The sequence below is a fragment of the Tenrec ecaudatus genome, chromosome 2 (assembly GCF_050624435.1).
Source record: "Tenrec ecaudatus isolate mTenEca1 chromosome 2, mTenEca1.hap1, whole genome shotgun sequence".
Classification (NCBI taxonomy): Eukaryota; Metazoa; Chordata; class Mammalia; order Afrosoricida; family Tenrecidae; genus Tenrec; species Tenrec ecaudatus.
The window spans coordinates 76415548-76436745 of record NC_134531.1 but is presented as its reverse complement, the minus strand read 5'-3'; the positions used below and the strand labels follow the sequence as shown (position 1 = coordinate 76436745).

Genomic DNA, 21198 nt, shown 5'->3' with positions numbered 1-21198 from the left:
AACAGCGGCGGGAGTGGGAGAGGGGATATCACCCTCTTGACACTTCGGCACTGTTGCTATGCGTGATTCACTTCATTTGGCACATTTGTTGCGAGGAAATCTCCCGCCCGCCGCTTCCTTCTCGGGGCTCCTCAGGCTCTCTCCCGTGCTTTGGCCTTTAAGGAGCTAGAACAGGTGGGCACAGAAGAGCTCCTTGAGCCCTCCTTTCCAAGCTCCTTCCCTAATTTAGCAATACTTCCGGCCGCGTGACATCATCCCCCGCATCCCGGTGACGTGAGCGGCGGGTGACGTAGGTGCGGAGAGGAGCGCGCTGACGTTGCTATTTAAAGGTCCTCCTGCGGGGAGGATGGAGCCACAGCGCGAGCATCTGGTGTGGGGAGCGGAGGAGGTTGTGGCGGCCGGGAGCGGCGCCAGGAGCCAGCAGAGGAGCAGAGCGCCAGGCCCGCCAGCTGCCGGCCACTAGGGGAAGGGGGGAGAAGAAAGGAAGGACGGACGGACGGACGGACTTGCCCAGCTCCCCACAGGGCCGCCTCGGCCCCAGACCACCAGCCTCCCCGCCGCCCTCGCGACTACCGCCCCGTTCCGCTTCTTGCAGGGCCCCCTGGGCCCTCAGGACCCAGCGGCGTCGGGCCGCCAGCGCCGGCAGCGGCTCTGCGGCGGCCGCCTCCCGCCCCCTCCCACGAGCAGGGGGAGGGACGTCCTCGCCCCCCGGTTTCTCCGCCCCCTTCCCGCCCCCCGCCGCCCGCCCGGCCGCCGCCGCGCTCGCCTCACGCCGGCGGCGCCGACCCGGGCAGCTGCGCCCTCGGCTCAGTGAGCGGACGGGTGCGGGCGGAGGCAGGCGGCGGCGGGCTCCAGGCCGCTCGGGCCGGCGCGGCTGTGCCGAGCGGGGGCTGTGGAAGCCGGCGGAGGCGGGCGGTGATGGAGGTGTGAGGCGGCCGCGGCGGCAGCAGGGCTCGGGGAATGTGAGGCGGCGCGTGGCGGCGGTGCGGAGCGAGTGAGGCGCGGAGCAGGGGTGGGGGCGCTGGAGCAGCGGCTCTCCCGCGGCTTGGAGCCCCGATCCCTTGGCCCCGACCCCGCGTCAGCGCCCGTCGACCCTTCAGCCCCTCCGCCGCCGCCGCCGGGCGCGCCCCGGAGCTGGGGGCAGGGTGCCGTTGGAAGCGTGGAGCTCGGCGCTCTGATTCATTCATTCCCTGCCGACGGGAGCCGCGGCCCCGCTGTGCTCCGCGAAGCGAGGGGGGCAAGAGAGGGCAGCTGCGGATGAAGGGCCGGGCGCGCGCCGGGCTCCATTGTGCTCGGCCGCGCGGGGCGGGAAGGGGCTGAGGGAGGCGGGAGCGGGCCCCCTCCCCCTGCGCCCCTGCGAGCGCGGCGCCCCCCAGCCTGCTGCCAGCTTGGAAATGGCTCCGTTGATGCTCTTCGGGGGGATGAGTGGATCCTGCCCTGTCTTCTCTGCCTCCTCCCCGCCTCCTCTCCGCTGAGGCTTAGGAGGGGCAACGTTCAGAAAGACAGATTCCAATGTGGAGCGCCGTGCACGTCGCGAGCTGCCGGCTTAGCACTTCCAGGAGATTTCTCTCTCTCCATTTTTCCCGATGAATGTGAACCTAGGGAAGCCGTGGCATTCCCGCTTGTAGGATTCTTCTTCTCCCGGAGGGAATCTGGAAAGCGCACGTCGCGCTGGGTTGCACGCTCCACCCCCAGGGACTCGGCGTGGAGAAATTTGAACCCGTAGCCTTAGTAGCACCGGATCGGCGCCGAGTTACCTGGCGCTCCCCGAGGGTCGGGGAGGACATGTGCGAACCTACCAGCCAACTCCCCTTTTTATAAGACGCCGAGAGGCCGCACTCCGCGTTTTCCTACTCGTAGACTCAGTTTTGCAATCCAAGTGACCGCTGTCTCCTCCGCGCCGCATTTTAACTCTTAAAAGCAAATGCCACCTCACTCAGTTTGAACGTGTTTCTGGTTTTTGGTATTTACAAGAGCAAGCAAGCATTTTACTGAAGGAAACCGTCAGCATCGTTGGAATACCTCCGGAAAAGGACCTCGGGGGGTGGAAAAGCAACTGCGAAATCGCAGACGGCGAGAATCCTTTCGGAGAGATTCCGTAGCTAAGAGCCGAAACTTCCGAGCAAGTTTTCCCTGGGCAAAATGGGGTAAGGATTTTTTGTGCTTGACGCCACTTCGAACCTGTCTTGTGTGCGTTACTGCCGGGTGTTTTGTGTGTGGACATACACTTGCCACCTTCTTGCCGAGCTGGTGTACACTTAAGAAAATACAGGCACGCTAACCCCATTAACACTGTATTTTTGTATTCTTTTAGCGTGACGCCCGGAGGTCACACACAGTTAAGGAACGGCGCGGCTAACGTTAGTAACCTGCATATCGTTTTATCCTTCATAGTTAAGGGAATGCATGCTCCACAAACAGCTCCATCTGCTTTTGCCCAAATCCCATAACCTGAGGGTCGGTACTTGCATCTCTGGCGAGAAGGACGGCCTTTCTGGCCGCCCCTCGAGAACTATCGGCTGCACAAAGGGACCAAGTGTAAAAGTCACTCGACGGCAGCCCTTGAAACTGCTCCAGTGTAAACTGTTACCGGCCCGGTGCCCTCTGTTTTGCCCTTGAGTGTCCAGAGCTGAAACGGATTGATTTAAAGTCCGCTGATGCAGACTCGGAGGACTGTGCAGTCAGTAGGAAATCAACTGGAATGGGAGGGGAGCAGGGGAAGCGTTTCTGTCAGGGTACTGGTTCACGTTTTCCGTTTCAAAAAAGAATAACTAAGAAGCTCAGGTGTTTGGGTTAACAGTGCCAAATCAATGCGTTCTTTCAGTTCCAAGTCCAGCCAGGAGTGCATTTTGCCAACTTTTGATCAAGGCTGTCCACCTTGTAGCTCGATAAATGGCTAGTGACTATACTTAATTAAAGGCGGAAACTCATAAGATATTAATGGATACCAGTCTAGTGTCACTGGCACATGGTCAATGCATATCTGCAAAAAGGAACCTTGAGCACATTCGTTTCTCTCCCCCCTCCCCAACACCTCTCTCTCTCTCTCTCTCTCTCTCTCTCTGTGTTTGTGAGAGAGAACAAACACAGCTAAAGGATAGTTGGGAAAATTTCGAACTATCCATTTTTTTGTGGCATTTTAGGGTTATACCCACTTCTCACAACTTTCCCAGGAAGTTCTTGGAAGAGTGCGTACCTTTTTGTCGGAGTTAGCATTTGAAGTTTATTAATTTGAACAGCATTGTAAACAGATGTTGTAAGAGCCTTTCCTCAGGAGGAAAAAGGTGATACTTGTTTTTAAAAAAATAAAATTTCAATTAAATTTATATATATATATACATGCATACATATATATGTATATTTATAAATCTCCCATGATTTGGGGTAGTACCTGGAGCATTTAAAAGACTTCATTCTATCCGGTAGGGCTCATAAGCAGGGTGTTTAACTTCTGTGGGCTGTTGACTACAAAATGAACTTGGACCAGATGGGCTTTGAAGACCTTTCCAGCCTGTCAAAAAATCTTTCGTTTGCCCCTCCTCCTCCCTTTTTTAGTGATCAGTGGTTGGTTTCTTAAAGTGGGTTTTTAAGATGGAGCTGTTATTCTAATCAGTTCTTAAGCTGGGAAATAATGGTATTTGAAAAATGTTCTGGATGAGTTCCACCAATTTTAAGTGAGATTCTGAAAACTACTACTAATTTAAAGCCCTTGAAGCACCGCTTCTCTTGAGAATTTGCAACTCTTCTGGCTAAGCTATGTTGTAGCAAAACAAACAAACAGAAATCAAGCGTCAGTTTTTCACATCAACTGCTTTCTCCAGACTGGAGTAGAAGCATCTGGAAAGAAAAAACACTTGATCCCAATCTTTGAACTTCATGAAAGTCCATCATTTTATCAAGGATGAATTTCAATATTAAAAAACTAGAATTTAAAACTGTAAAAATAAGCCTCCTTATCCCTTTCTGCCCTGGCCCTATTTAAACACCTCAGCATAATTAAATTAGCATGTGAAGTAGTTATTTGTCCTTTGGTTGATAAAGTCTTAAAGGACCAGGAGGAAAGAGAGCAGGTATTTGTGTCTTTATTCTGGAAGTCCATATTTGGGGCTGTGACCCTTTTCACCCATAGTGACTTCTGTGCACCCTCCAAATGGCTGAGAGGAGGGATAGTTGGAAGATTGATTGGAAGAGCCTAAAGAGAAGGCCTTTGTGCAATGTAAGTTAAGTATCTGAACATTGTAGATGTTTATTTCTAATAAATGCTTGTGGAATCAGCATAGCTGCCTGCACCTTTTAAAACCAAAGGAAACAGCTTTAAGTGGCCTTTAAAGTTTTACCCAGGCAATACTAATTACCTTATGGGACCCAAAAAAATCCCATTGCATTTGAGTGATTCCTACTCACAATGACTTTACAGGTCAAAGTGGAAGTGCTCCATAGGGTTTCTGAGACGGTGGAACAGACTGCCTCATTTTTCTCCCATGGAGCAACTGATGGATTTAAACCACCAACGTTTTGCTTATCAGCCCATTGCTTTAACTCTGTACCTCCTGGGCTCCTCAGGCAGGTATCTGACGTTCAGTATAGTGCAGTGGTTCTCAACCTTCCTAATGCATGACCCTTTAATACAGTTCCTCATGTTGTGGTCAGCCCCCAACCATAAAATTATTTTCGTTGCTACTTCATAACTGTAATTTTGCTACTGTTATCAATTGGGTGACCCCTGTGTGAAAGGGTTGTTCCATCTTCAAAGGGGTTGCGACCCACAGGTTGAGAACCGGTGGTATAGTGGGTGAAGGGTGCTTTATATAATGAATATATTCTTAGCTAATCTCAGATTTTAGTAAGCGTTTTTCCTTTGTGTTTACAATGGATATAATTTTTAAAGGCAAGCTACGCAGAAGAAGTTAGTTTTTAGAAAAAAAGTGATTGGGTGGAAAGAAGAATCTGTGGCTCCTGTAATAATTTATGAACCCTGGAACTGAAAAGAACAGCTGAAACTGACAGTTAGCTGAGTCCGTCAAAGGATCTTGGATGCTGCAGGAATTGTTTTTAGTTGCAGTGAAGACAGCTGAAGTATGGGCTTGTAAAGTTGTACCGGAGACCTAAAGGTTAGGGCATTCATGTATGTAACAAAATCTATGGAAAGCTTCAAAGTGTCGGAGAAAAACTCTCCCCTTTCCTATCTCACTCCCCTTCCTCTTCCCCCAGCCTCTCATAGTGAGGGGCATGAGTCATTAGCTATTTCAGAGTTATCAGACTGGTCAACAGAAATCAAGGACTTCAAACAGTTATTTTAGACTGTCTTTGAATTGTTGCTTAGGTCACGTTGCCCAAGGCCTGGGGCATTCTCAGGACAATTAAACTAGCTATATATAAAGTGAGGGTTGGTTAGGAAAGTTCTGGTTTATTTCACTTGCCTCTTGGAGCCTCTGGACTCTTATGAGCCTCTCCTCCCAGATAACTTGTGGAGCCATGGAAGTGGTGGCTGCAGCGCTGCAATCTGAACCCAGCCCCTTCAGTGCTGAAAGGCAGGAAGCTGACACCTGCCTTGGCCTGCCAGGTGCTGTTGTCTGGGGGGTGGGGGTGGGGTAGCTATGGTGTGGAAAGCTTGATCCAACATTGCAAATAGGAATAGACTTTGTTATAAATAGGCAATTGTGCTATCTTTCCTAAGGGCAAGGAAGTTAGATTCAACTCATTAATTTCATATTTGTTCATTTGAACAACTTTTGAGCTTCTGTTCTGTGATATGTACTGAGCTGAGTGCTATTGATTCTGGACTAGTAAAATCTGCTCTTCCCCTTCAAGGCTTGTAGAGTCCTGAAGTGGGGAAGAGTAGTTTAAAATAAAAAGGACAGTGAAATGTTAGAGGACCTATCAGACAGGAATTACGGAGGCACGGATGAGTGAGAGAGAGAGAGAGGAGAGGCAGGCTTGTGGAGGAATTGGCAGTACTGGTGTTGGGTGGTGTCAAGTTGGTCTGAAGCCACAGCGACCTTATCTCTGCACAACAGAATGAAAAGCTACCCAGTCCTGCACCACTGTCACAGGGATTTTTATGCCCGAGCCCACTGTTAGAGCCACTGTCAATCCATCTCCTGAGGGTCTTACTCTTTTTTCATTGCCCTTTGCTTTACCAAGCATGATGTTCTTTTCCAGGCACTAGATTCTCCTGACAACATGTCCAAAGTACACGAGATAAAGTCTCACCGTCCTCATCTCCAAGGAGCATTCTAGCTGTACTTTGTCTTAGATAAATTTGTTGGTTCTTCTGGCAGTCTATGGTACTCAACAATATTCTTCACCAATACCATAAATCAAATGCATCCATCTTTCCTTGGCCTTCTTTATTCACTTTTCAACTTTGACATGCATCTGAGGTGATTGAAAATACCATGACTTGGATCAGGCTCACTTTAGCCTTCAAAGTGCCATCCTTGTTTTTCAACACTTGTGCATCCTTTGCTTTCCTGACTGCTGCTCCCATGAGGAGGTGTTGAATATTGGCTAAGTAGTAGGGTTGGGTCTCGTGGACAAATGAGAGAGCATTCAAGGCAAAGAGACAGGTAGGAAAACGGAGTCCAGAAACTACCACAAAAGCTTGACAGTTTTACTTTGCTAAAGGGTTCTTTGGGGGTATAGTGATAAGAGAGCCTTCGGCTGAGGTAAAACTTAGAGGGTCTGTGTACCAAAAAAAAAAAAAAGATTTTGTATTATCCAGTATAGTTGTGAGCCATGAATTCAAACTATAAAACTTACAGTCATTGAGTTGATTCCCACTCATAGCAACAGAGAACTGCCCCTGCACGCTTATGAGATCTATAACTTTTACAGGGATAGAAAGCTTCATTCTCCTGAGGAATGCCTGGTGTTTCAGATTGCTGACTTTGTAATTAGAGTGTGCCACCAGGTTTCCTGCAGGGACTCTAGAAACCAGAACCCAACTCTGCCATAGAGTCGATGCTGACTCATAAGGACCCTATAGGACAGGGTCGAATTGCCTTTGTGAGTTTCTGAGGCTGTGACTGCCGGGAGCTGCTGGCAGTTCAGAACTCTTGACTTGCAGATTGCAGCCCAATGTACCCACTATACCACCAGAGTCCCTATTATCCCGTTAGATGCCCTCAAATGGTTCTGATCTCTGTAGGACAGTTAGTCCACCCCAGAATTCCTAACCTGCAGTCCTTACAGGAGCAGATTGCCGGACATTTTCTTCTGGTGGTTTCAAACTGCACTGCTGATCCTTTCGTTACCATCCAAATGTTTAACCATTCTTGCAGGTCAGTGTATTTCAAAGATTTTTGACTATGGCCTATTAGTAAGGTATACGTTTTTACATTATGGTCTAGTACACGTATATTTAACTGACAAATTTTCACAAAATGATCATTTTACTTTGTATGATTTACTCTTTGATATTCTATTACATCTTGTTTTATTTTTAAGGAAAAATACTGCTTGTGACCCAATTAGTCGATTTCCCTACCTAGTGGCAGCAACTGGTTGCCTGGGAACCACTTCAGGGTTTTAAGTATTGTAGTAACAGTGGCATGGTGGCTAAATATTCAGCTACTAATTGATGAAAGGTTGGAAGCTTTGAACCTACCAGCTTTTCCAATGTAGAAAAGACTTGGTGATCTGTTCCCATGATGATTCCCGAAAACTCACTGCCTCGGGTTGATTTAGACCTGCAGCCACCCTATGTAAGGTTTCTGAGACTGTAAATCTTTGGAGCTGATAGCCACATGTTTTCTCTCTCAGAGCGGATGGTCGGTTTGAGCTGAGTACCTTGTAGTTAACAGCTCAATGCTTATGAGGGATCCTTCCTGTCAAGGATCACAGCTTAGACAATGCTTTATTAACGTTTCATGCTATCCTGTAGGACTGCTGTGAGTCAGAATTGACTTGATGGCACCTAACAACATAACAGTAACATGAAGGATCATGGCAGGCAGGATGAGAAATTATTTAGAAATTGGTTTTATATGTTGTATCCTGTGGAAATTCCAAGGTGAGAACAATGGGCTTTGGCTGGGGAGGGGAAATGGATAGTTGGACCAACCCTGGAAAAGTTCATAATGGAAGGAGAAGGCTGCGTGGAACTGCTGCAGGATGGGGGCATTTAGTATGCAAAGGTGAAAATGTAGGTAACAACATGGTATGTTTCTACCACACCATTCATTTCTGAGGTGGACCATGAAACAGTGAATTGGGAGGGAAGTTTGTAGAGACTTCTCCATGTGAGACAGACTTGATGCAAAGTAAAAGTTAAACCACCTTGAACTTCCCCCAGGCAAGTAATTAAAGGTATTTGGAGTGTCGGTAAGATTTGCCTCTTAACTGTATAGTTATTTCACCTGTGACCAGCATAGTATTATAACTTAAATTTCTATTAAGGTATGTAAAGAAGATCGCAACAATGAGAAGAATTCTTAATATTTGAGAGTTGGTTTATTTTTTTCAAGATATTTTTATTTTATATTTTAAACTTGTGAATTAGTTGAAAATTTACCAAGCAGATCAACTGTTTTACATCCAACAGTTCATTCATATTTGATTTGAAATCATCCGATACAGTACCCTCAGTGTGTCATCACTTAGCCAGCTTCCTTCCTGAGCTTCCTGTTTCCATTCCACCATCTTTCCCAACAGAATAATTGAGCCCCATCCAACTATTTTGAACCCATCCAGTGGCTCCTCAGGAAAAAGACCTGGCAGTTTACTTCCATAAAGATGATAGCCTTCAAAGACCACTGGGTCAATTCTACAGGGGTACTTGGGGTCATTATCAGTGGGCTTTGCAATGAGTGACTATACTTCAAAACAACAGTAGCATTCTTATTGAAATAACTCTCATTGAGGGTCTTGCTCTTTTTGACTGCCACTTTACCAAGCATGAAGCCTTTCGCCTGGAGTACTTTAAAGTACACGAAGGAAGTCTCGCCATCCTCTCTTCTAAGTATCTAACTGGCTGTCCTGAAGAGTCATAAAGTAGAATCAACGCAACAGCTGTGGGAGTTATACAGGTAGCTTATTTGTGTGATTTGTGCAAATATTGGTAAAATTACATCAGCTAATCAAGGCTAGTTACTTTAAGCCATGTAACTTAACTTTAACACAAATGAAACTCGCTGCCATAGTGACTCATAGTGACCCTATAGGATAGAATTGCCCTGTAGGTTTCCAAAACTGTAATTTGTTATTGGAGTAGAATACCTGGTTTTTATCCTGAGGATTTCCTGGTGGTTTTGAACTGCTGACCTTGTGGTTAGTAAAGGAGCAAATTACTAAAACTTGGACCTTTTTTGGAGACAATGGATGTGGTATTTTGTTTCTGGCTCTGGGTTGGTGTGTTTATAGGAATGAACTGATGATAAATAGTATATTAGGGTATGATTAAGGACCTAGTGGTTCGCAGGCTAAGTGCATAGAGGTAACAAGTTGGTAGCTCATGTATACCAGCTGCTCTGTAGGAGAAACATGTAGCCTTAGAAACCCTCTGAGGTACTTTTGTTCTGTCCTGTAAAGTTATTATGACTCGATTATGAGTTGGAATCAACTTGATAGCAATGTTTTTTTTTTTAGGGGAGCGAAGGGAGAGTTGAAGGTATGGTTTAAACAAGATATGACTGATCATTAATTCTTTCTAACAGTATCCTGTGAGTCCTATTTTTGTTCTATATATACTTTTACTTTCAGTTATCTGGTTCTAGAGTCGAATTACTAAAGATGCACAATAAACCTGCAGGAGCTAATATGTGTACATATAAAAATCCTTTTTGAGTTATAAGTATATAAAAGGGGTATTTAGGAAGTTTGTAATTTTATTTCACAGCAGGGATGTTTTTATTTTAATAATTCTGAAGTGAGGTTGCAATTTAAATATATAACTAGTGTGACATTTTTGGATTAGAGAATCATGACATTTGAATAATTTTAATAATTACTTGAAACATTATTCATGGTAGCTAAGGGATTGATTCTAAAAATTGTCCTTGTAAATAGTTTGTGGGCTGTTTTCCTTAAAAAATGTTTTATTGTAGTAAATGATATATAACAAAATTGGCCATTGTCATCATTCTTTTAAATGTGCATTTCAGTGGCATTAATTCCATGGCATGCTCCAATCCCTATTATCAGTTTCCAAATCAGTTTACTTTTAAGTGATTGAATATCTCAGATAAAAAAGTGGCTACAGCCTCTGCACCCTCTCTGACTGCCATCTAGTCAATTTGGACTCACAGCCACCTTATAGGACAGGGTAGAGCTGCCCCTGTGGATTTCGAGACAGTAACTCTTACTAGAGTAGAAAGCCCCTGCTTCCTCTCGAGGGACAGTTTCGAACTACAAACCATGTAGTTTGCAGCCCAAGTAACCACTCTGCCACCAAGGCTTCCTTAATGTCCCCACTATCATGTGATTCCCCGCCATCCACTGATGTTTATTCAAAATAACACTTTTTAGTTACTAGATTCTTTGTGTTAATCTGGATTAATCCAACTAACTGGACAGAATAATAGAAAAATTGAGTCCCAGATATTTGATGTCTGATATAATTTTTTAAATGGTTGAATATAAAACATCTTTTAAAAATAATCATTTTATTGGGGCTCATACAACTTTTATCACAATCCATACATACATCCATTGTGTCAAGCACATTTGTATATTTGTTGCCATCATCATTCTCAAAACATTTGCTTTCTACTTGAGCCCTTGGTATTGGCTCCTCAGTTTTATCCCTCCCTCCCTGCTCCCCCTCCCTCATGAACCCTTGATAATTATAAATTAGTATTTTTCATGTCTTACACTGTCCGATGTCTCCCTTACCCTATTTTCCTGTTGTCCACCCCTAGGGAGGGGGTTATATGTAGATACTTGTAATCGGGTCCCCCTTTCTACTCCACCTTCGCTCCACCCTCCACTCTCCCGGTATTGCCACTCTCACCACTGATCCTGAAGTGATTATCTATCCTGGGTTCCCCGTGTTTCCAGTTCCTATCTGTACCAATGTACATCTTCTGGTCTGGCCTGATTTGTAAGGTAGAATTGGGAGAGGGGGGAGAGGAGGAAGCATTAAAGAACTAGAGAAAAGTTGTGTTTCATCGTTGCTACACTGCACCCTGACTGGCTCGTCTCCTACCTGAGGCCCTTCTGTAAGGGGGTATCCAGTTGCCTACAGATGGGCTCTGGGTCCCCAATTTGCGCTCCCCCTGAATATAAAACATTTTAAGTGGCTTTATTTCTCATTAGTTCGGATCTGTTCAGATAAACATCTATTAATAGCACAGGCAGCAGTTTAAATCCCCAAGCCATTACATGGGAGAGAGATGAAACTGTGTCTGCTCCCATAAAGTTTTAAACCTTGGAACCCACAGGGGCAGTTCCACTGTGCCCTAAGGGTCTTCATAAGGTGGAATAGATTCAACAGGGTGAGTTGGGTTTTATTTGTAATACATTTTGACCTGTTCTTACACTAGAGAGACTTTGCAGTTTATGAAATTAACTTTGTGGAATGAGCAGGATTTTCCCAGTCTTCTATTATTTTTTGAAAAAACATGTTATGGAGGCATTGTAAGCTTTCAGGTTAATTGAGTTCTCTATTTCAAAAGAATGTTCATGCGACAGTGTTAAGTAGTACAGATTTTCCAGAATTTATAGTCCTTGAATCTTATTAAAGGAATATTTTAGAAAGATGAAAGAAACTTGTTCAAAAGTTAATCACTCTGTGGATAAACTTGTATATCCAGGGTCTTAATTTTGGACAAAAAATATTTATGCTTTCTCCTGCTGTGAAGAGTTGGTCTTTAAAACCCATGAGCAGGTCTACCCTGTCTCCTGAGGTCGCTATGGGTCTATAGGATCTCTGTGAGTCAGAATCAACTTGATGGCAGAATTTGGAATTTTCTTTCCTCACTCCACCCTCCCGCTCCCCCCTCCCCCCGCCATCTAACAGTGTACATTTTAAGGTGAAATCAAAAGTCTGTGAAGGGAAAAGAAAAGGAAAACTGAGATAAGAATCAGTTCTCCTTGTCTTAAGCAACTTTTTGAAGGGAAAGGCTTGAAATTTTTGGTATACCTATATTAACTTTTATGCTTTGCCTTTTTCTCCCCTTGTATTTTATTCATTTTTGATCTTATTTTAACAAGATCTTTAAAAATAATTTCCCTTCTCTGGTAAGTAAAATTCAGAGTTAATTTTATAGGGACAACTTTTTTAGTGACTCCATTAAAAAAAAACCAAATCTTTCTCTTTAGGTTCCCCCCACCCGTGCGTATGCCTTGTGTAGCTAAGAGAATTTTAAATACTGGGAACTAATGTGTGACTTCATCTGAATTCCATGTACACTTAATTGTCTTTTCTCTTTAAAGCAGAGTATTGGAGAAAAGCAAAATTCATTGTGTTCTTATATGAAAATTAAACCTGTTTTACATAATCCAAAAGTAATCATTGTAATCAATATTTTGCCTTCACACTACAATTTACCTTTGCACGCTCTCTAGCTTTTGAAAAATCACCTTAATCTCTTAACACATAGTGTTAGCTTTATTAAAAAGTAGCTCTGCTTTATGGGCATTTTATGGTAATAATTCTTCCATAATACATAAGGCAGTTCCATATTACCTTTAAAAGAGGCTGGCACCAAGTCTTTAACAGTAGTTATAAGAAAAGAAGGTTTTCGGTAAAATTACCAAACCAGAGTCAGATAGACATTAAAAACAAACAAACAAAAAAAAGCTGTCTGAGGAACTGCAGGCACCAAAGCAGCTTTCAGTACCTTATAAGAAAAATTAATAAAGGTCATTTTAAGTCAGGTCTGTTATGATCCTGGCTATTGGCACGTCTGGTCCATTAGCTCTTATGCCTAAGAGTAAGAGGGCTGTAGATGGGCAGGGCTGCCCTTGACTCTTTTACCTACCCTTCGTAAACAGATTTGTTTTTAATTTGCCCTGTCTTTAACTTGGAGATGCTTAATCAATGTTATAGCTCTGAAACATCTCTCTCTGTGCACTTGCATTGTAGTTTCTACCAGATGATTTTGTGGTACAACTGGAAATAATTTGGGGGGAATTAGAGGATGCTTTTCATGCGCGAACGTTTAGGAGCTCCAGCATGCAATTTGGTACGTCTATTGTTTTTCTCAAATTTTCCCAGGTAAATTGTGGGATTCTTCTACCTCTCCATTTAAGCATGCCTCCATCTTAAGCAATTATTATCTCCTTCTGTTTTACCAAAGTATTTATAAATAAGCACTGTTATTCTGAATAATGCTTTTTTGTGTGTGAGTCAGAATCTTCTGCCCTTGTTACTTTCTGTTTCCCCATTAGGCCTTTAATAACATTTGCTTAGAAATTATTTTAAAGAGGATTTGACAAAGAGCTCTAAGTACTCATTCTAGAAGTTTTCTGTCCATTTTCTTTTATGGCAGGTAAGGTAATGTCATATGCTCCTAATATTGTATGTTCCTAACTTTCGTAGGTGAAGTATTAATTCTCAGCCTACCGGGTATACTCTGTAACCGAGCTTAGCCTGTCCTTTTGCCTATGTTTCCATTGTGTAAAACAGTGCTGCTTTCTGTCATACTCTTGTTATGAATCTGTCACATGGCTTTTAACATTAAAATTCATGTGCTTTGCTTAATCACCTTGACAGCTCCCAAGATGTTTACAGAATGAGGATTCCACCTACTCTTGTTTACTCAGTCTTGCCAGGGATCTGTATACATTCAGCTGAATGAGAATCTGCCTAAGTCGTCCTTAAACTCATCCTCATTGGGCTTCTGCTGATTTAAAAACAGTAATAATGGCTCCACATCTCACAGACTGCATTTGCCTTCCTTAACTGATCATCCATAGAGCTTTAAGTTGTATGTTTTCTCCGTTCTTTCATTTAGTAGTACATTAATTCAAATTGAGTATGAGAGAAATTGTCAGGTTTTAATGACAATATTGCTATTTAATATTCTATTTGTGGCAAATTATCATACGACGGGGCTTTAAAAAGTTTGAGGAAAAGCAGATTTAAAAGAATAGAGTTTTTCCATGAGCTTTTTGAAGCCCCTTCCTTTGCGGAGTAATTAATACGTGTTCTGCAAAGGGCTTCACAAAATTCATAGGGAATTTTCATTTAAGTTTTCCACAAAGATTTTGAAGCCCTCTAAAATTTCTGCTATCAGTAATCACTGTTATTACTAGACAGCACTTTTCACAGAAAATGAGGCTGGCGCTCACAAGGAAATGTGGCTTACGTAAGGCGAAGCCACCGTGCAATGGCAGCACACTTGCTGGCTCTGCCCCCTTTCATGCTCCTAGCATTATTTTAAAACCCACTTCCATCAAATCAGTTCCCATTCATAATGACCCTGCCACACAGAGTAGAATGCTCCACAGGGCTTCTGATGCTGTAAATCTTTGTAAGAGCAGAAGCTTCTTCTTGCCCCTGAGGAGCAGCTGGTGTGTTTGAACGACTGACCTTTTGGTTAGCAGTCCAGCTCTTACCTGACAGCACCACCAGGGTTCCATTATTTTAGTGGATCCTAAATGGATGTTCAAAGATACATCGATTCATTTTGGGGGGGGGATTCTAACCCCTCAAAAAATTCCTTTGACCCACCACCACCACCCACCACCACCCCTTTAAAGAATTAAAAAAAAAAAGTTCCTTTGAAAAACAAAAATCAGGTTTAAGGCTAGCCTCCATTAGTGGAGAATTTATTAGACATATATCTTGTTTTCTTTCTAGATGGTATTAGAAGAAGCTGTATTTTGTTTGTTGGTGCTGTTTGGTGCTTTCTCTAAGTACTGACTCAAAAGTGACCCTATGTCCAACAGAACAAAGCACTACCTGGTCCTGTGCCACCTGTAAAATTGACGCTGTACTTGAGCTTGTTGCAGCCACTGTGTCAATCCGCCCCTTGATTGTCTTCTTCTTTGTCACTGCCCCTCCATTTTACCAAGTATGTGCCCCCATAACAGTGTATCTAAAGTATATAATATGCTGTTTCACCATCCTCACTTCAAGGGAGTATTCTGGCTGTGTTTATTCTAAGACAGATTTATTTGTTCTTTTAGCAGTTGTGGTATATTTAATATTCTTTACCAACGCCATAGAGGCATTAATTCTTCTCCAGTCTTCCTTATTCATTGTCTAGTTTTCATGTGCATGGGAGACAATTGAAAACACCATGGCTTAGCTCAGATGCACTTTAGTTCTCAGAATCCTTAAAGTGTCATCTTTGTTTTTTAACACTTCAAAAATATGAGGTAATTTGCTGAATGTAGCTAAATCTCTAATCAGTGTATTATCATTTGAAATGTAGATCTCCTAAATGGTTTGATGTTATTACATGCATTTGGTATAAAGTTTCCAAGGCTGATATGAAATGGAAAATGTTATTAGTACAAGCTCTATTATCAGTCCTTGTAAGTATTGGGCACCTGAGCTACTAGAAAACTTTAGCAGGTACTTAAGTATTCCCATTTCAGAACTTTCTAAGCCAGAAAAAGGAACACTGGGATGGTATCTTGAAACATGTTTTCTAGCTCAGTGCTGGGATAGACCATCCACAAGAGCCAACTCTGGCATATAGTGGTATCATGAAGTAGTTGTAAATTACTTGATTCCCTCTTAGAGTGGACTATCTTATGCCTCAATTTAAAATGGAATATAATACAAGGAGGCTTCAAAGAGTTCATGGAAAATTCCATTATTTTTCATTCCTTTTTTTCCCTCTGAACTTTTGAATCATCTTTGTACTTTTGAAGTTACCCCCCCACCCACCCCCAAGAGTCACAGGCTCTAATATTATCGCTGACTGAGCAGAGAAATGTTTGAAGTTACAAGACAGGAAGGATAGGTGGGAACTGTGGAAAAGTGAAGAGATCCTGTTTCTTGCCAAAAGGCTTTCATAGCCAGCATTAAAAACAAACCGACCAAAAAACCCTTTGGTCAAACATATCTGGTCTTTCAGCCAACACATTTTGAACTTTTAGCATGTGCTAGCTACTGTGATGTTCCAATGTAGGCCAAATACTGCACTTTAGATATGCAATTGTCTGAAGAAGGGAAGTCTAAAGCAGGACAGTGGCAAAAAGTAACAGAGCAGCGGCTCTCAGGTTTGAATCTGCATCAGGAGCACCCAGAGGGCTGCTTTTTAGAACAAACAAAACACACACACCCATTGCTGGGTTCTATTTCCAGAGCTTCTGATTCAGTGCTTCCAGAAATTTGCTCTTCTAACAAATTCCCAGGTGATATTTAAGCTGCTGATCTGGGGATATGACTAGAATTGATGCAGTTGATAAATGAAGTTTACAAATGTGAGACACTATTCAAAGCTTCAGAGATACCTGAAGCTTTATTTTCTCTCTCTCTTTTCAAGTTGCAAAAACTGGTTTTGAGCTGAGGAAAATAGCTGGGCATCAGACAAACAGACATTTAAATAGTCTTATAACAATCGATGCAATAATCAACTGAGGTAGCCCAACTTGCACTATGGAACATAGCCATAGGATGCAAAACTATTGGACAACTAGCTAAAAGTGTCCAAAGGGACAATCAGATGTAAAGGTTAGTGAATGCAATCAAGTAGTCATTATTTTAAAAATTAGTTTGCCTTATTTTAACAATTTCGCCAACATACACATTTGAATAGTTCAAGCATTTTAAAAGTCATTTTATTGGGGGCTCATACAACTCAACACAATCCATACATACATACATTATGTCAATAACATCAGTTCAAGTATTTTCATAAGGAGTATATAACCATCACCACAGTCAATTCTAAAACATTTCTTCTTTGTACTTGTTAGCTCCCCATTCAAAGCAATCTTATAGAACTGTCCCTGTGGGTTTCCAGGGCTGTACATCTTTATAGGAGGAGAATGCCTCATCTTTCTCTCCCAGAGTAGTTAGTGGGTTTGAACTGTTGACCTTGCTATTACCATCTCATTGCAACCTAGCATGCCACCTGTGCTCCTTCTGGATAACTAAAACTCAATGCCATTGGGTTGATGTTCACTCATAGAGACCCTATAGGATGTGGTAGAATTGCCCCTGTGAGTTTCCAGGACTAACTCTTTACAGGAGTAGAAAGCCCGTCTTCCTCCCATATACATACAGGAGCTTAAAATTTTTTGTGAAAAAATTCCATTATATTTTAATTCCATTTTATCACACTTAGATGCTCCTGTTACATGGAACACAGTTTGATATAATTGTCAATTTTCTATTAAAGAGTTATTACAAATGGACATTTATCTTCACCCTAATTTTTCTCAACCCTAAATATTGACATAGCTGTTTTAGATTATTGAAAGTTGTTATATTATGTGAGCACTATCCAAAATCCAAGGAGTGTTGGATAAATTAACTGCCACTGAGTTGATTCTAACTAATAGAGATATGTATGATATAGTAGAACTGGTCCTTGGGGTTTCCAAGACAGAACATTTTGATGGGAGCCTCATCTTTATCCTATGGGGAGCAACTGACAGGTTTAGCCACCACCTTAAGTGGTTAGCTGCCCAGTGCTTAACCAGTGCCATGAGCACTCTGTAGGAAGTTCTGGATCAAAAATTAAAAGTCGTTTCAACAATTAGGAGCAGAAGAATTCTTAATGGCTTCAGAGTTGTTCTTTGTTCTTGTTCCACTGCCCCTACCCAGGGTTCCCAAGGCCGTCCATCTTTGTGGGAGTAGACACATGGTCCTCCAACTATTTACATAATTCTTATATTTCAACTCTCATTTTTGTCTTTCGTTCTCTTAAGCATTCATTCATTCTTTAAAAGTTCATTATTGGCAGATATTATAAACAAAGGTAAATAAAATTCATGTTCCCTTATGGCTACATATTCTCTAGTTTAGCTTGTATTATGATTCATATTTTAGCATAATTAGACATTCTAGTTTAAGATAAAACTATTTTCTTCTCAAAAAAAGCTTTCAATATAGTTTTTAAGGTGGTTTTTCATGAAGTTTCAATGGTGTTAGAAATTTATCGTAGGTCATTGGAGTACATTACTTCCATTACTTAACTAAAGATCTCAAATCTCAGGTTTTCCTACAAGCAGATGACTTGGTTTTCGACCCTGGAATTTATTCTGCTGAGTCCTTGCCTTTAAGGCAGATTATATAAAGCATAAAATTAACTCTTCGACCTAGTAATTAAAGAAATAATTTTTATTTTTAAGCAGCAAGAATTTCAATTCTTTGCTTATATGACAATGACATTAATGTTCTTAAAATTCTCATGAATTAACCTATTATACTTTTATATAACTTTGACCATATCCAATAAATTTTCTTTTAATAAACCTTTAAAATTTCTTTATAATATGTATCTTGTATTACAACCTTTTCAGTAGCAAAAGTGACCTTCTTACTAGATCTAAATACGTTTTTCTTTTCTTTGTGTCATAAAAAGTAAGAGTTTGTAAACTTCAATTATAATGAAGATAATGACATCAGTAAGTTACCTAAAAACAGATTAATTTAAGTCTATATATTGTAAAATATAATCATTATTAAAGTACCTCTTGTTTAAATTGTCCAAATTTCTATTCAGATTTTCACTTCTTGTATTTTCTCCATCTAACTTTTATGTGTGTATGTTTTGCGTAATTTTAGACCTTACTGATATATACATTATTCCCCCCCCCCCTTTTTTTTTGCCTTAATAAGGTTCCACCTGGTTGGAAGGGCCTTTTAAAATATATAAATACATACACATACATATTTTCTCTGAAGCAGCTTGGATCCCAGAGTCTCATTACCAAGAAATAATAAATGTTAATCTTAATTCATTTTTATGAAGTAGGTTTAGGTTGGCTTAAGTATTTTGAAAGAGATAATGAAATCATTCCCTTCTAATTTTTATTATTTTTACGGTAAGCAGTTTAGACTTAATTGTGTTTCAGTTTCATCTATTTGAGCTAATTGTTAAAGCTTTAAAAGTTTTTCTAAAGTTAATTCATGAAAATGAAAGTCATCAGTAAACAAATTTGGGAAATCTCTTTCCCAAATTCATCATAACAGAAGCATACTTTGTGAAGCATTTTGTTTAGCTGTCTTGTCTGCAGTATTACTTCCCTTCATTTTCTCAATCTTAATTATTTCTGTAAGATCTCGATAAGTTCGTTAGAACCCTCAGTCATTTCAACCGGCACCATTTCAAGAGCAAGCAGCAAGGTGTAGCTTGGTTATTAGGTGATCCCTTTTATTTCAGTTTTCTTACAGCTGCAATTATGTTACTACTACTGGGCGATCTTGGTAAGGACAATAGTTAACACTATATTCTGAAGGGACCCTAGCCTGCTTAATACAAGCCTGTCTTCATATTTTATAGTCATTTGGAAAAACAGAATAGTTTCTCTTTTTTGAGGCCTTGTTATACCAATTAAAATAAATTGTTTTGTTCTTTAGTACACTTTTTAAATAGACTGATTTATATTAAAGCTTCTTGGAGCAGTTATTAAAAACCCAGGCACAAGAAGCAGTGTGTTTTTGGAGGAGAAAAGACCTGAAGTGTTATATAGCCCCAGGAAAAACATCAGTTATAGCCTTCAACCCAATACAAAGAAGAAACTTAGAACACGCTATACTAGAGGCAAACTCTGAGAACAAACAAAGAAAAATCACACAAACACACTGATCTGTGAGTCTGGCTCCAAAACCAGGCCTATATAATACTGCACAAGGCAAATAATTAAGGGAACCTATTTTCTTACAATATATACATATAACAATTATTGGTTAAGATCAACTCAGTTTAACAGATTTTAGTTAAATTTACTAATTTATCAAAGTTTCAGATGGAGGGGAGATTATATTCTGACAAAACCTGAATGTTAAGCCATGCTTTCCCAGGGGAAAGAAAAGACACCACAAATGGGAACTCATTTTCCTAAAATTGAAGGGAGCGGTAAGTGGAAACTCAAATTAGTTATGTATTTTTAAAAAAATTCAAATTAAGCATCTTATGTTTTTTAACATGAACTCCCAAATAGTATCCCGGTAAGAGAGAAGGGTAAAAATACAGGCTCATTAATTAAAGACATTAAGAAGGTTAAAACTTTGGTATCCCAGAATCAAGGAAATTCCTTGTAGGGGGTCTGTCACATGGGTTGGTCAGTGTTTGATTTGATTTTTTTTAAAACAGAATCCCTCAATTTAAAATCTAGGATTCTTTTGTGCTAAATGTACAAAAGTTGGGTTCATTCCTAATTCATTGGGTCAGTTTATCTAATCTCTTGTTTCAAGTGTACTATACTAGTCTGTCTCATAGCCCTAATGGCATAGTGGGTTAGGTGTTGTGCTGCAAACCACAAAGTCAGCAGTTACTCCACAAGCAAAGGATGAGGCTTTCTATGCTCCTAAAGAGTTAACAGTCTCAGAAACCCAAAGTGTCCTATGGGGTCACTGCATCAGAATTTACTTGAGGGCAGAGAGTTTAGAGTTTGAGATCTGCCTAATTGGAAAGGACCCTGAATTGTCCACTGATTTAACACTGTTAGGGAGCTTAAGCAAAATTTCACATACAATCAATCAGAATACTGAGACTTCTAATCTAGAAGTCTTGGTCCTTATTGTGCAGAAGACTGAAAACCAAGAAGTGGCCACTGTTATTTCTTACTACTGCTACATACCATTCATATGCAGTGACTCATAGTGACCTGTGTACAACAGAAAAAAACTGCTTTGTCCTGCACCATTTTCACCATTGTTCTATTTGAGCCTAACTGCAGCCACTATGTCAGTACATCTCATGGAAGGCCTTTTTCTTTTTCACCAACCCTCTGCTTTTTCACTCCTGATGTCTTTTCTAGGGACTTGCCCCTTCTGATAACACAATAGGAGGTGAGATGAGATACTCTTCCCCAGCACTATAATTCACATGCATCAATTCTTCTGTGGTCTTTACTTCTCAGGATCCAACTTTTGATGCATATGAAGCAGTTGAAAATACCTGGGCTGGGGTTAGGCATATTTTAGTCCTCAAAGGGACATCTTTGTTCTTTAACACTTTAAAGAGGTCTTGTGCAGTAGATTTGCCGAATGAAGTGTATGACTTAGTTTTTGACTGCTGCTTCCATGAGTGTGTATTGTGGATCAAAGTAAAATGAAATGCTTGATAACATTAACCTTTTTTTCTATTTATTATGATTTATTCTGTTGGTCTGGTTGTGGGGATT

The 21198-nt window shown here is 41.3% G+C and overlaps 1 protein-coding gene across 1 annotated transcript in view; it reads left to right on the top strand.

Moving 5' to 3' along the window:
• Window positions 1-1235: 1235 nt before the first annotated feature.
• HOMER1 (homer scaffold protein 1) overlaps window positions 1236-21198 on the top strand; it is a 140668-nt gene continuing 120705 nt past the window's right edge. The window contains exon 1 of the mRNA XM_075541211.1: window positions 1236-2147. Coding sequence (XP_075397326.1) covers window positions 2143-2147 — 5 coding nt within the window. The 5' untranslated portion in view covers window positions 1236-2142. The remainder of the gene's footprint in view (window positions 2148-21198) is intronic.